General features: G+C 52.3%; 6 protein-coding genes and 2 non-coding genes across 8 annotated transcripts; 4 read left to right on the forward strand and 4 right to left on the reverse strand.

Moving 5' to 3' along the window:
* The first annotated feature begins 231 nt into the window (after nucleotides 1-231).
* Nucleotides 232-303, forward strand: tR(CCG)1. The gene has a single exon. It is a non-coding gene (tRNA).
* On the reverse strand, nucleotides 304-3,079 carry AFUA_3G09230 (carboxylesterase/lipase family protein). The gene has a single exon (XM_749604.2). The coding sequence runs from the start codon at nucleotides 2,155-2,157 to the stop codon at nucleotides 502-504; it is 1,656 nt and encodes a 551-aa protein (XP_754697.1). The 5' UTR covers nucleotides 2,158-3,079; the 3' UTR covers nucleotides 304-501.
* An 84-nt stretch (nucleotides 3,080-3,163) lies between these two features.
* Nucleotides 3,164-3,235, forward strand: tR(CCG)2. The gene has a single exon. It is a non-coding gene (tRNA).
* A 402-nt stretch (nucleotides 3,236-3,637) lies between these two features.
* On the forward strand, nucleotides 3,638-5,122 carry AFUA_3G09240 (CAIB/BAIF family enzyme; the record flags this gene model as incomplete). Its single annotated transcript, XM_749603.1, has 1 exon — nucleotides 3,638-5,122. One exon carries the CDS (start codon nucleotides 3,638-3,640, stop codon nucleotides 5,120-5,122), a length of 1,485 nt encoding a protein of 494 aa, XP_754696.1.
* Nucleotides 5,123-5,593: 471 nt separating this feature from the next.
* crh3 (glycoside hydrolase family 16 protein) lies at nucleotides 5,594-7,835 on the reverse strand (the record flags this gene model as incomplete). The annotated part of the gene is made up of 2 exons (XM_749602.3): nucleotides 5,938-7,835; nucleotides 5,594-5,885 (listed from the first exon to the last, which is right to left on the reverse strand). Exons 1-2 carry the CDS (start codon nucleotides 6,735-6,737, stop codon nucleotides 5,594-5,596), a joined length of 1,092 nt encoding a protein of 363 aa, XP_754695.2. The 5' UTR covers nucleotides 6,738-7,835.
* Nucleotides 7,836-8,322: 487 nt separating this feature from the next.
* AFUA_3G09260 (uncharacterized protein) lies at nucleotides 8,323-9,166 on the reverse strand (the record flags this gene model as incomplete). The annotated part of the gene is made up of 2 exons (XM_749601.1): nucleotides 8,323-8,667; nucleotides 9,020-9,166. 2 exons carry the CDS (start codon nucleotides 9,164-9,166, stop codon nucleotides 8,323-8,325), a joined length of 492 nt encoding a protein of 163 aa, XP_754694.1.
* Nucleotides 9,167-10,776: 1,610 nt separating this feature from the next.
* AFUA_3G09270 (uncharacterized protein) lies at nucleotides 10,777-12,060 on the reverse strand (the record flags this gene model as incomplete). Its single annotated transcript, XM_749600.2, has 2 exons — nucleotides 11,489-12,060; nucleotides 10,777-10,979 (listed from the first exon to the last, which is right to left on the reverse strand). The coding sequence occupies exons 1-2, from the start codon at nucleotides 11,772-11,774 to the stop codon at nucleotides 10,777-10,779; spliced, it is 489 nt and encodes a 162-aa protein (XP_754693.1). The 5' UTR covers nucleotides 11,775-12,060.
* Nucleotides 12,061-12,105: 45 nt separating this feature from the next.
* AFUA_3G09280 (CSN8/PSMD8/EIF3K family protein) lies at nucleotides 12,106-13,335 on the forward strand (the record flags this gene model as incomplete). The annotated part of the gene is made up of 2 exons (XM_749599.2): nucleotides 12,106-12,497; nucleotides 12,756-13,335. The coding sequence occupies exons 1-2, from the start codon at nucleotides 12,151-12,153 to the stop codon at nucleotides 13,333-13,335; spliced, it is 927 nt and encodes a 308-aa protein (XP_754692.1). The 5' UTR covers nucleotides 12,106-12,150.
* Between the last annotated feature and the right edge of the window lie 210 nt (nucleotides 13,336-13,545).

The following is a 13,545-nucleotide window of genomic DNA, read 5'->3' on the forward strand; positions in this document are numbered from 1 at the left end:
GAGCGAATCCCAAATTAGGCAAAAGGGACAATGAAACCAGAAGATTAAAGGGTCTAGAAGGCCAACCAAGACTGATGGTCTTTCACCGGCCGACGGAGACGCCGTCAGCCTATTTTTAATGAGGCTATGTGATTGGTTCATTCAGCGAGCTGCCGTGAGACCTATCTCAGCAATTTTCTGATTTCTAAAGTTAGACTATGAGGCCAAAAATCCGCCCAATTGCCATCAACCGGTCTCGTGGCGCAATGGTAGCGCGTTAGTTTCCGGTACTAAAGGCTGTGCGTTCGAATCGCACCGGGATCGTTTCTTTTTTATCTCGTTTTTGAATCACCATGTTCTATTCTAGTTGGTGTCAATTTCCATTGACCAGACACATATTTATGTGGATGGTTGTACGGAGTAGACCATTCGCTTTTCTATTATAGGCTATACGCTACTCTTGCGTCTGCCATAGATCTAATGCTTCCAGCCTAAAAAATGGCGCCTGCTCTTCAGGTCGCACTAATATGGAATCTGCCGGTGGTACCACTCCATTAGAAACTCAACCTGCTCCCTCTTGGCAATGGGCACATTAGCAAACGCATTGCCAAGTTCCATAACCACCTGGGTGCCATTCGGGCTATTAGGACTCCAGTGCGGTAACACTCCCTTGCCCTTATAAGAGCCTCCCTTGTTAGGATCCAATGTCTTTGCAAAGTTGGCCCAGTAGGCGGACATCTTCTCCTGGATCTCATAGTCTGCTTCGGTGAAAGGATACTGATCGGCATTGGCGTATAGAGCGTTCAGGGCGTACATGATCTCCGACTGATGAAAGGCGCCTTGGTTCTGGCCGGGCGGGGCGTGGGTCCAGTAGTAAGTGTAGAACGGGGCGGATGCGGCCTTGTACCACTCGGTGGCGTAGGCCCATGAACCGACAAGGGAGGCGTCGCGGGCCGCGGCGTTCCAGGATTGATCAGCGGTGCTTTGGTTGCCGTTGTCCGGGTACAGCTTGATGTAGCGGTTGTAGAGGTCGCCGTATTTGTGCGAGGTGTAGTTCTCGTATTCCTCCACGGTGTAGTTGGTGGAGGGGGATGCGCCCGACTCGTCCTTTGTGTTGCCTGTGATGACGGGGACATCGTTGGCTGGTCCATTGAGGAGCGTCTCGATGTACTTGGAGGGAAGGACATAGTTGTCGAGGACAGGCTTGAAGATCAGGGGGTAGCCAGCGGACAGGGCAGTGACCCAGGAGATCCAAGTGCTGTTGACACGGTCCTGCGAGCCGACCAGCAGCTCCTCCATGGACAATGTCCGCAATTCGGCGATGCTAGAGGCATTATGGGCAGCCATGTAGTCGGCACCGTGGATAAGAGCCGTGGACATGTTGACATAAGAGGTCGCGAGACCAGCCAGCAGTGGGTCATATGGGTATCGGATGCCGGACTGAGAGATTCCACCATGGAAGTAACCTTTGAACAGTGGACTGTTCACAGCATGATACACCTGGGAAGAGCCAAAGGACTGACCAGCCACTACCACCCGGTCAGGGTCACCACCGAAGTCGGCGATGTTCTTCTTCACCCATTTCAGCACCTCAAGTTGGTCGAGAACACCATAGTTCCCGGATGTATTGTGACCAGTGACTGCCAGACCCTCTGCATTCAGATCCGGATGCGCCAGGTATCCGAACACATCATCTCTGCGATTGAAGGTAATGAGGATGACATCCTTCAAGGCCATCCCGCCGCCATACCACCAGGACTGATCGCTGGTCTCATCCGAGCCCTGGTTCCAGACCATGACAGGCAGCTTAGCATCCGCGGAGCCGGCATTCGTCCATAGATTCAGACTCAGGCAATCTTCGCTGATGTAGCTGGACTCACCGGTGGGACAACGAGGGCCAAACCTGGTGGCTTTCAAAGTTTCATTCCACGGTTCGCGTGGCTGAGGGGGTTTCCAGCGGTTTTGATAACCGGTATCCGCGGCAAAGGGAATGCCTAAGAAAGCCGTCACATTGGACTCCGAGACTCCAAAGAATCTCTCAAGCGTAGACTCGTTGAAGTACTTGAAGCCTTGGACTGGGCCATAGTTGGTCTGAATGATTTGGTTCCAGAGCTGGGCCTGGGCGACTGCAGTACCTAGGGCTATTAAGGCGAGGCCCTTGAACGCGAATGGGGGCATGGTATCCTTAGAAGAACACTTGCGGCTCAGAATGAGGAGTGATGGTAAAGGCAATGCGAGAGAGAAGTTCTGGCGGGAACTTCTTCAATATAAATACACCTGCTGGTAGCATAATATGGCACATCAGAAGACTCCACTCCGAAGGTCCAATGAGCCACTCGACCTTGATTGCATGATAGATGTGTGAAGAAAGGCATCTTCGCCCGAGCCTCCACATGTAACTGATTATAGGAAGAACCGGATGCATAGCGGCACCAGATAGATCCCTGTCCCAGCTGGAGAGACGAAGCGATGTTCGACTACGTAACCTCAAGTCGTCATCTTGTTGATCAAAAGGCCTCTGGGCTAGGGACTAGTCACGATTCGTAATGTCATAGTACCCCGAGGCATAGTACAGGATGTCAGGCACCTACTTCGCAGAGCACCAAACCATGCAGGCCTCATGCGTTTCAGGGGACACCGACTGACGACAACATAGAGACCGTCCAAGCCACGCGTTCCGTCCAATGTGGCGGTAGGAGGGGAAACAATAGTTTGCCCAAACGCGAGATTTCAATCATCCTCAACAGTCGCTCAATATATCCGACAAGTAGACTAAATCTCGGTGATTATCGCTCAATCAGGGAATCTCGTGCGACAAGCCCCCCACAAGGTAATGTCGACCGAGACATATGTCTATCAATCAGGCGTAGAAGACTCTCGATCTTGGTCAGCTAGTCAATTAGGCAATGATTTGGAGCATGATTCGCATCTCGGCTAGCTGGTGTAGACCAAGGTCCTCAAGGTGCGTTCGCCTCAGTGACTTTTGGCGGATATTAGTATAGGCATAAAGAACTGTCCCAAGAAGGGTCCTGATGGGGTTGATAACACTCTGGAATTAGAGAGGCGAGCTGTTCGCTTGTAGACGGGAAGAAGAAAGAGGAAGACAGAGATCCTGTTGTCGATGGACTAACGCTCTAAATATCTACGTATAGAAATAAATTATCTGACAATTTGTATAGAATCGGGTCTCGTGGCGCAATGGTAGCGCATTAGTTTCCGGTACTAAAGGTTGTGCGTTCGAGTCGCACCGGGATCGCATCTTTTTTTGCTTTTCCTCCTCCCTTACCAAGTTTCTTTAGCCACCAAGCATAACGTCTTTTTTTGCCTTACGGGAGAGGCTTTTATCACTATGCTATAGTAATGCTCGATTGGAGTTGATTTCCAAACCGACAATGCTGAATTCCTTTGTTCCGACTCCCGGGCGTTTTCGTATTCGGCATCTTATCCGGTTGAGTCAGTCGCATCCAATGGCTGAGGCAACTATATATTGAAGCTGCTCAGGACCCACTGGATCAAACGATGCGATATACGAGTGCAGAATGCGGACATGTGTACATTGATCCTCTCGCAGCGACGACTGTCGACAATAGCGTCAAGGATCAGAAGTCGATATAGAAGCCTGCAGAGCCTACAAAGCCTACATACACCTGCATACAACATGGCTTCGGCACAGTCGGAAAGCCAGTCCGTCCCGGACAGGACATCCTTCACAGCAAGAGACAGCGTGGAGTATATCTGGAAGCACCTCGGGCTCCCCGCCGAGTCGCTAGATGCTCTCGATCTAAAGGGCAGCGGACCGGGTCTCCCCTCGTCTTTCAAGATAGCTGACCTCGCGCAAGCATCCGTCGGGCTCTCTGCCCTCCTCGCGGCGCAGATATATGCCCTCCGGACGGCCTCCCCAGTCCCCACTGTCACGGTACCCCGCCAGCACGCCATCATCGAATTCAAGTCCGAGAGACTATACACGCTCGCGGGGCAACCCGCCCAAAACCTCTGGGGCCCCCTCAGCGGCCTCCACAAAACCTCCGACGGCCATGTCCGCGTCCACGACGGCTTCCCCAACCACAGCAACGGCGCGAAAGCCGTCCTGCGCTGCCCACCATCCGCCGACCGCGCGGCCGTCAGCTCCGCCATCGCCCCCTGGCGCTCCGTCGACCTCGAAACTGCCGCCTTCGACGCCGGCTGCGTCATCTCCGCCCTGAGATCCTACGCTCAGTGGGACGCCACCCCGCAAGCCCGCGCCGTCGCCGACCTCCCCATCCTCCTCCGCCGCATCGGCGACGCTCCCCCGGGTCTACCGCCGTCCATGCGCAGCGCACCCACAGACAAGTGCCTGCGCGGACTCCGCGTCCTCGAACTCTCCCGCGTCATCGCCACCCCGCTCTCCGGTAAGACCCTCGCCGCCCACGGCGCAGACGTCCTCTGGGTCACGTCTCCCAACCTTCCCGACCTACCCCCCATCGACCGGGAATTCGGCCGCGGGAAACGCACCATCCAGATCGATCTGGACGCAGCAGAAGGGGAGGCAGAGCTGTGGCGGCTGATCGACGACGCGCACGTCTTCGTACAGGGTTTCCGGCCGGGAGCTCTCGCAGCAAGGGGATTCTCCCCGGAAACGCTGGCGGCGCGGGCGGCGGCGCAGGGCAGGGGGATCGTCTGCACGAACCTCTCGGCGTACGGTCCAACGGGTCCATGGCGGGCACGTCGCGGCTTCGACTCGCTGGTGCAGACGTGTTCCGGGATGAACGTGTCCGAGGCGGAGCACTACGGCGCTGGGGAGGCGGGGCGCGCGGCGCCGTGCCAGGTGCTGGATCATGCGGCGGGGTATTTCCTAGCGGCGGGGGTGGAGGCGGCGGTGTATCGGCAGGCTACTGAAGGGGGATCGTGGGTCGTGGATGTGTCGTTGGCGGGGGTGATGAAGTATCTGCGGTCGCTGGGGCAGTATGAGGGGAGAACGGGGTTCGACGAGGGGCGGGATTATGTGTCTCTGGCGGATGTGCCAGAAGGATACCTGGAGACGAGGCAGACGGGGTTTGGGGAGATGACGTTTGTGAGGCATTCGGCTGCGGTGGAGGGGGTCGAGGTGGGGTGGGATGTTATGCCTAAGCCTTTGGGGTCGGATGAGAAGAGGTGGTTGTTGTAATCATTGTACCAGTGGCTATCAGAACTCTGCTCCACGACGCGGTCCATGATGTTCATGGGATTGGTTCCCGTGGTCTATAACAGATCTGCAGCACGATGGCAGACAGTCAATGATGCTATCCTTGAGCTGAGCGAAATAATAAATTGAACACATGCACATTGGTATATACGAATACAAAGCGGGGGACAAAGCCGAGACGATTGAATGACAATGACAAGAAGAGTTAGCGGTCTGACACGAAACATGGACATGAGGAGATCAGGAAATGAATCCGGTTAAAAGACATCTACTACCAAACGACGCCCAACCCCGAGCTCCACGATACCACCGCGCAGTTTGACCAGCAAAGCAGCACGGGATAAAACGTAGGTCTCTGAAACACCAGCGGCAAAAAGAGCATTAAGGGGGAGTAAGGACATGGGACATCCCTTGCTTAGGGAACCGAGGACGAGATCGTTTTGCAACGCAGGGCTAATTGACCGGCTGGTATCCCTTGTGTTTCCACTCGCTCTGCTTCCAATCGTTCTGGAAAGTGCTCATTTCGGTGCGTTCATTGGCCCACTTGGCATCCTCGAGCGCGTGCTCGAGACGGCCCTTCTTGCGCTGTGCGATGAAGAAGAAGATGAACCCGGCGAGCAAGGCGGCGCCAACGCATCCGGCCCCGATGTATACACCGGCCTTGGCCCCGGTCGGGAGTTCGGCCCACTTCTCGGACAAAGATTTTGGTGGGTTTTGGATGGCATTGGCGATGGTGGAGTTGCCCCTGTTTACCTGTTAGCATGTATTTTTGTCAAGAACAGCGGGGGCATACTTACGCGATGACATCGATGCTCTGCCAGGATCCAGAGTGATCGGTGTAGTTATACTCCTTGCCGGTGTGGAAATCATGCACCCGGACGCTCTGGAGGACCATGGTGAAAGGAGCTTTCGAGTAGTCCACCAGACCACCGGCCCACTCGATCGTGCCCTGCGCATTCCCCTTGATACCAGCAGGCCAGATGCCATAACGAATGTTGCAAGGAGTCTGCGGGTAATACTTGCCGGCCCCCTGAGAATCTTCATATGTCAAGGTCCGGGCGAGCTTGCCGTCAATCCACCACTCCAGCTTCTCTTGGGTCCAGTACGTGGTGTAGTTGTGGAATTCCGTGTCGGCATTGGGGACATAGTGGTAGCCGCCGCGGTTGAAGGTCTCATTGTTACCCTTGCCGAAATAGTTGGACTGGACCTCGCTGGTGTTGTAACCCACCCATTCCCAGTCAATCTCATCCAGGTCGTCAGACTGCAGCACGATACTGCTGATGATACCGGCGCCCTTGGCCATCTTGACGTGGGACTCGACAATACCGAAGAAGATGTAAAAGTTTGACTGCATCGTAGGCGATTGGTTCTCGCCTGTGATGGTGAATTCGGTTCCTTCGTCGGTGTGCGACAGGACTCCATTGGTGACATTCCAGATGGTATCGTCGAGAGTCTTGTTGAAAGTGAATGTAGTGTTGATACCCAGGGCTTGATCGGGCGGACAGGTCGTCGTCAGAGGGTTGCACGATGTCCATGTCTGAGCGGTCACCGAACAGATGCTGGCCACGAAGAGGGCCACAAGGTAAAGGAGCGACATGATGGGGTTTTAGAAGGATCTCTCTCTAGATCGGTCGGTAATGAGCAATGTATGTAGATCCCATGTAAAGCTGAAGAGAGCCAGCCAGCCAAACAGGCCCGAACGTGTGTATATGCTTCAGCAGAAGCTCAACGAGACGGGGGGGGAACTTTATGTGGGAGTTCGAGGACAGTAAAGAGCGACAGAATCCGGATGAAGGAATGGACGTGCGATCAAGTCGCACGAGGAATCTTCAGCCCACCGGGCAAGTAGAAGAACACTTACTATACGGGGTAGAGCACAAAGGAAGAGAACGACAGGATCCGGAGGGGGAAATCCGAGACGAACAGAGGAGAGAAAGACCGGAGACGGGCATGACCAGAAGACTAGTCGGTTTAGTATATTAAAAACGGAGGGACTAAATTTATTAACATCAGCCACTTTCCTCCTGCCGCAGAGTCCGGCAACCTTGGCGAGTCTCATCTGCACTAGTTAACATCTTTGCAGACTCAAACTACACACTGCATCCAGCGGTGCAGCTATCGTGTGTGATGCTATGAAAAATACTTTGTGAAGCTGGTTTCAGGGGTAAAACTCGACCGCAATTGACCAAACAGCTGCTCTTGGACAGTGGGGCCGAGCAACGATCTAGTCGTTTTTGAGGTAAGTTTCCCTGCACCGCTAGCCCGATCTGGCAAGTAGCTTTCTTCGTGTCTGGCAGATTGTTCCTGAGCCTTGCCGAATGCGGCATGGTCTATTACGCTTTGGGTTTTCTCTCAATTGCAGAGCAATGATTGGCTGATAGTACACCTCTACTGCTCACGGGAGAGCAGGCTAAACCCTGCCAAGTAGTAAAAGTGGTGGCTCGCAGGTCGGGTGTTTGGTTATTTGCCAAGGTAAGGACCTACCTGTATGGTGTTTGTGATGTACGATTAGGGAGGCAACACTTGAATAATCCTCTAGAGCACTGGTAACTGTCCAGAATATTAATGATGATGCCTAGGGATTTCTGTCTCGGGTAAATTGATTGATCTCATGGTCTGTGGACTGTCCCGTTTCCGGTGATGCGAGTTGAGTCTGTGCCTGGCTCCACGCTCGAGTCATATTCCTAGAATCCCACCTAAATTAGATGTTTTCCTATGTAAACTGAGTAATGTGACGATGGTGGCTATCACAAACTCAAGGGATATATTTAGAAGGGATCCATTCTGTCAATAGTTCAGGAGATGTTCAGCATACTCAGTAGATCTCCTGTTCCATATGCAATAGGAGATCGCTTTCTAATAGCCATGGTCCACTTAATGCCTTGGATTGAATGCCGTAAAGAACCATAGGCCAATATATATCAAACAAATGACCTTGATGTGTATTACATTTTACATACGGAGTACTATCACAGACAGTTCGCCATAGACATTTGTACTACCCTGTACAACACATCCGTAACATATCAGTTCGTTAAAATCAATCCCAACTCCAATCCCAGTAATCCAATCATATCTTATCCATCTTCTCATCATCTCATGACAGGATCGTCCCTCATGATCATTACACATACAATCATACCCGATCGTCGCAAACAGATGCCAAAACACCTGCTATACTCCTAATTCAGATATACCTTGGCCGGGCGCCGAATGTCCTCCCGGTATCTCCGCGAACGGCTCGGCTTATCGACGTAGTCCACATAAGACGGACTACTCCGGCTTCGACGATGCGTCGAGCGCACCTCTGTCCCTCCTCCCCCGCTGTATCCATGATCGGGCTCCCCACCGCCCCAAGCGCCAGGCAACGAGCAGACCCGAAAGAGCCAGATAAGCAGCAAGGTGCCGACGATGGAGCCGATGACAATTCCTGCAATGCCACCGCCTGAGATGCTATTGGGGCAATTGCAGTTGTCAGATGAGGAGGTGGGTTGCCGGGCTTGGAGGATGTTGGACAGAACAGGTGCCTATGTGAGGGTCAGCGACGCTGCATCCATGGTTCCGTAACTCGGGCCGTTGCGGAGTGATCCAGAGATGAGGAGGCAAACAACTTACCATGTTATGAATTGTGATATTTGATATAAGTTATCAAATACAGAGGCGAGAATGGTCCAATCGATGACTTTCCTTCATAAGCGTCGGGATGGCGGCGTATAGTCTAGATGCCGGCCAAGGATCTTGAAGCGAATGAGCTGAGAATTGCTCTCAACTCAAAGAAACGAGAGACGGACAACTCAGGGAGAGGGAAGAGTCGCATAACCACAGAATGAGCTGAATAGAAGATGGGATAGAGGGATGATGCCCCCATCGTTCAAATACCCGATTGTCCCGCGCTGACGTCAATCGCACGTCTTCCTGGACAAGCGGGAAAAAGAGGCGATCAACATCTTCCATGTACCTTTTAGCCCGCACCGGATCTGGAAACTGGGAAATCCTCCATCTACGGTTACCAATGAGCGCGAGCATTGTTTGATTTGGCTTGAATTGGCGCGGAAGACTGGCTCTCTGCCTTACCATCTCTCACGTGGAGAGGGGCTCTCGGCTCTCCTGTCAATTATGCTATCACTCGCAGTCGGAGGAGAGTACTGTCAAAAGTCTGTTGTGCATTGCATTAGACTACTGCCAGACTCTTAGGACTTAATCGTGTACCTGGTATGATCTTTGATTTCCTCTCTCTCTCCAATGCCGAGACTCGAGTCTCGATGCATGTGATGACTCTACTTCCCTCGAAGCATCAGACACTAAAACCGTCCACCGCGCCAGTGACGAAATGCATCACACAATGCGATCTAACGACAGACTCAACAGGCTGTCTTTACTTTCATTATCTGATCAAGCAGAACCATTCTGCTGTGTTGTATTTTTTTTTTTTTTTTTTTTTTTTTTTTTTAAGCATTACAGGTACATGATCATTATTGGACAATTGGAACCGAATCTAGAAGGGAACATACGAAGCCCTGTGACAAAATGCTTCGCTGATACTGATCCACATCGCCCCTAGCCATCTTCTTCGTTAAAATGACAATAACAAAGCAGACATAAGGCTAAAGAAACCGTTTACATTAAGCACTTGAGCGGTAGTCTAATGTCAGGTAAGGAGTGTGGACCTTTCTGGCTCTATGAAAGGTCAGGCGAGGTCTTGTGAGCCAGCCCTAAGGAGACAAACTCATACACGCAATCTCACGGCAGCTTGCATTTGCACATATCCTGGCGACGGTGGCACGCTTCCCTTCTCTCAGTTTTTCATCACAGAACCTAATTCAGACTCGATAGTCCTTCCCTGGACCATAAGATCACCATGCTCGAACCACTTCTTTGCCCACTCTTCCCCATTGATTTTGACGCTTTGCACATAATAGTACCTGGTCTTACCCGTCGCTTCAATCCCAGTGTCTGGTTCCCGTTGACCGTCATGTTCAGCTCAGGAAACCAGGGCGATATACTCCGGTAGACTGGTTGACTGGCCAAGGGGTAGTGGCCAAGCATCTGCCACACAAGCCAGGAGTTCATGGCGCCTGCATCGCTGTTTCCTGGAACTCCGTAGGGAGTTTCCTTGAAGCTGCACTTCAATATGGTCAGCTGCTGTCGAGTAGATCGAACAACGCGAATCACTCACGATTGCAGTGCCAGGCTACTGGACATTTGAACGCTCTTCGCTTATTTGCTAATATACAACGGTAGCACATGCCAATTATTCATCAGAGTTGTTATAACCGCGCCGTTTGTACAAGGTTCTGAACTGACACGCTGGGTTTGAACTACGCAACATCAACACAATCCTCAAGCAGTCTTCTCGACCGTGCCCACTATAGTGTCTAGCGGAGCCTCAAAAGTCTCTAGGGCGCCCATAAAGTCGATCAAGGTCTCATATCGTGCGGAATAACAAGAGTACTCTGTAGTTATAGTCAGTATGGACCTGAAGACGGGATGCTAGGTAGACTTACCCCATGGTACGCCTTCAAAGCTATGCGATTGCCACTCGCACTCGTAACAATACATTGGGTCATATGCGCTATTGTTGAACGTGCCGTTCGAAAACTTCGGGTCTAGTAACTCAGTGACGTTCAAACTCTCCTTCAGGATTCCAGAGTGTCTGCCACCCCGCTGACCCATTCAGATACTTTGCGCCAGAGCGGATTGTCCCCCGTCCGGTTAGAGGGCATCGGATGCATGAAATACAGCGAGCTGTAGAGCAGCCGCACGTGGGCCATGTTTGCAGTATGGTCAAGGGGCACCTGGGTCTTGCTGAGGACCTTCTTATTCCATTGCTCAACGGCGTCTTTGACGGTGTCAGTGAGCCTCCACGAGGGAATCTCGGACCTGATAAACGACCGAGCCCTGTCGGACGACATCAACGAGATACCAATCAGTGAAGTGATCTCTGATTTTGCCTTCTCCTCCTAGCTAAAAAGAGCGTCAACACGCTCATTCATAGCCCCGGTGTTGCTTTATTTAGGACTATACCGTATATTGACTTTCCTACATCACCAACGAAAGTCTGGTTTCGTGGTATGGACTCTGTATTTACTCCAGCGAGAGTCCGAGCCATTGTAGGCTCCAGTGAGAGACATCCACAACCACACGCTTCTCACCCTGAGGAAACGAGTAGTGAACAATATTGGAGTGACTGGAAGCAGAAAGCTCTACCTGAGTACTGTTCTGCAGCTGGGACTTGTAATGGCCTACACTGGCCGGATCTTGACCAACTCTGGGCTGACTGTACGTGAGATTATCCAGGATGTTCACAGTAGTAAAGAATGACGACCGGGCTTCGAGCAAATCACATACTTATTGCGGTCACATTGCCACCAGGCGTCCATCCGCCGTTCAGTACCGCAATGCTCCGGTTTGCGGCCGTCGTGTCTGTTCCCAATTTGACCATTCCGAAGGGCCGCGCACCTCCAACGAAGATATCGCCTCCTCCGTAGCCTTTGCACGAAAAAGGGCGTTCTAACCCCATTAGAGCATTTACATACTGGGTGTAATCGATAGACGACGATGCAGAAGCCGTCGCTGCCAAAGCCAAAAGCCAGTGAAGGGGTTGACTGACAAGAAGTCGCACGATTTGAGACATATCTTCCAATTGTAATGTGTCATATACCTAAACTATAACAATTCCCTTGCCGAGGACGAGAGATCCAATCTAATAACGTTCATAAAGTCAGAGGAGAGAGCCTCCATATATAGCGCTGGGCGCCGCATATCCTTCAGCGAAAGAGGAATGTCAACCGGACGCAGATCATTCTGAATCAGAGGCCATGACCGAGAATAACACCGCATCAATTGGGGAACCAAGCATTGGTCTTTCATCATCAACCTGCGGGGTAAGAGATGATTAACCAAACCATATCCTAATATCGACAACACGAGGCTATAGTTGGTTGTTCTTCTGAATTAAACCTTCGAGAAACGGGTGGTGAGGACCGACCGGAGAAACTATACGTTTCTGTATGGTTCTTCCGGTCGACCGCCGCACAGCAGAAACAGACATCCCAAAAAACCCACCAAAAAAAGAACATCCCGCTATAGGTAGCGATCACGATAAACTCGCCCTCATTGCCACCGTCTGTGCCAGCTGCACCTCCTCATCTTCTCTTCTCCCTACCTGCACACGACGACTTAACAAAATGGGTGTCGCTTTTGACAAGTGTGATACGCGGCCGGCGCATATCGATGCCATCCTCAACGGCCTGGACAGATACAACCCCGAGACTACCACAGTATTCCAAGACTATGTTGTCCAGCAATGCGAAGAGCGCACATTCGACTGCTACGCCAACCTGGCTCTGCTGAAGCTGTGAGTTTTTATCTCTTGTTGTTGCCGAACACCGCGCTTGTCCTGGATCCCTCATCGCGGGGGTGTTCAGATCGCATGGGACGAATGATGAACAACCTTGTTTTTCTTCATAATCACGTTTCCTATTACCTGACATCCCTCTGGGATGAATGTCGAGAACAAGCAATACATTCCTGAAAGCAAAAAACTGTCCCATTCAGCTAGCTTTATCGCCAGACTTAGTCATATACTCCCGTTACTGACAAGATGTCATAACAGCTACCAATTCAACCCTCACCTCCTCCAGCCCGAAACCGTTACCAACATCCTCGCCAAGGCGCTCACCGTCTTTCCCTCGCCTGCCTTCTCCCTCTGCCTTGCCCTCCTCCCCGCCCACACCCAGCCCTTCCCCACCGCCGACACCGACGCCTCCCAGACCTCCGACTTCGTGGAATCCATCCAGAAGCTCGCCCGCCTGTCCACTCTCCTCGAGTCCGCCCAGTACGCCCAGTTCTGGTCGACCCTGAACTCCGATGACCTGTACGCGGACCTGGTCGCCGATGTCGCCGGCTTCGAGGAGCTCGTGCGTATTCGTATCGCCATCGAAGTGGGCAAGGCCTTCCGGGAGATCAACGCCGAGGTGTTGGAGCAGTGGCTTGACCTGCGCAGCCGCGAGGCGCTCGAGAAGTTCGTCACCGAGGTCTGCAGCTGGGAGGTGGACAAGACTGGCCCCAACGGGACTGTTGTCAAGGTGCCCACGAACAAGGAGAACGAGGCGCGCAGCGAGGTCAAGAGCGAGCGCGTGGGTGTGGAGATGTTCGGCCGTGTGATCAGACGGGGTTTCGAGCAGGCCGCATGAAGTGGGGTTTTCATCGGTTTAAAATGGGGATTTTTCCTTAATTCTTTTTCTTGCTCCTTTTTCTCATCCTATTCTAGAGATCTGGTTGTTGCGTGGATCTCTTCTACTTGTGCTAAGATAACCCAATGATGATGAAGGTAGAACCAGCATGGGAGGTTCCGGAATGTCTTGGAACCCGGCGCATTTGGCGTTCTGAGATTCGGTCTCTGT

Source organism: Aspergillus fumigatus, chromosome 3, assembly GCF_000002655.1.
Source record: "Aspergillus fumigatus Af293 chromosome 3, whole genome shotgun sequence".
Taxonomy (NCBI): domain Eukaryota; kingdom Fungi; phylum Ascomycota; class Eurotiomycetes; order Eurotiales; family Aspergillaceae; genus Aspergillus; species Aspergillus fumigatus.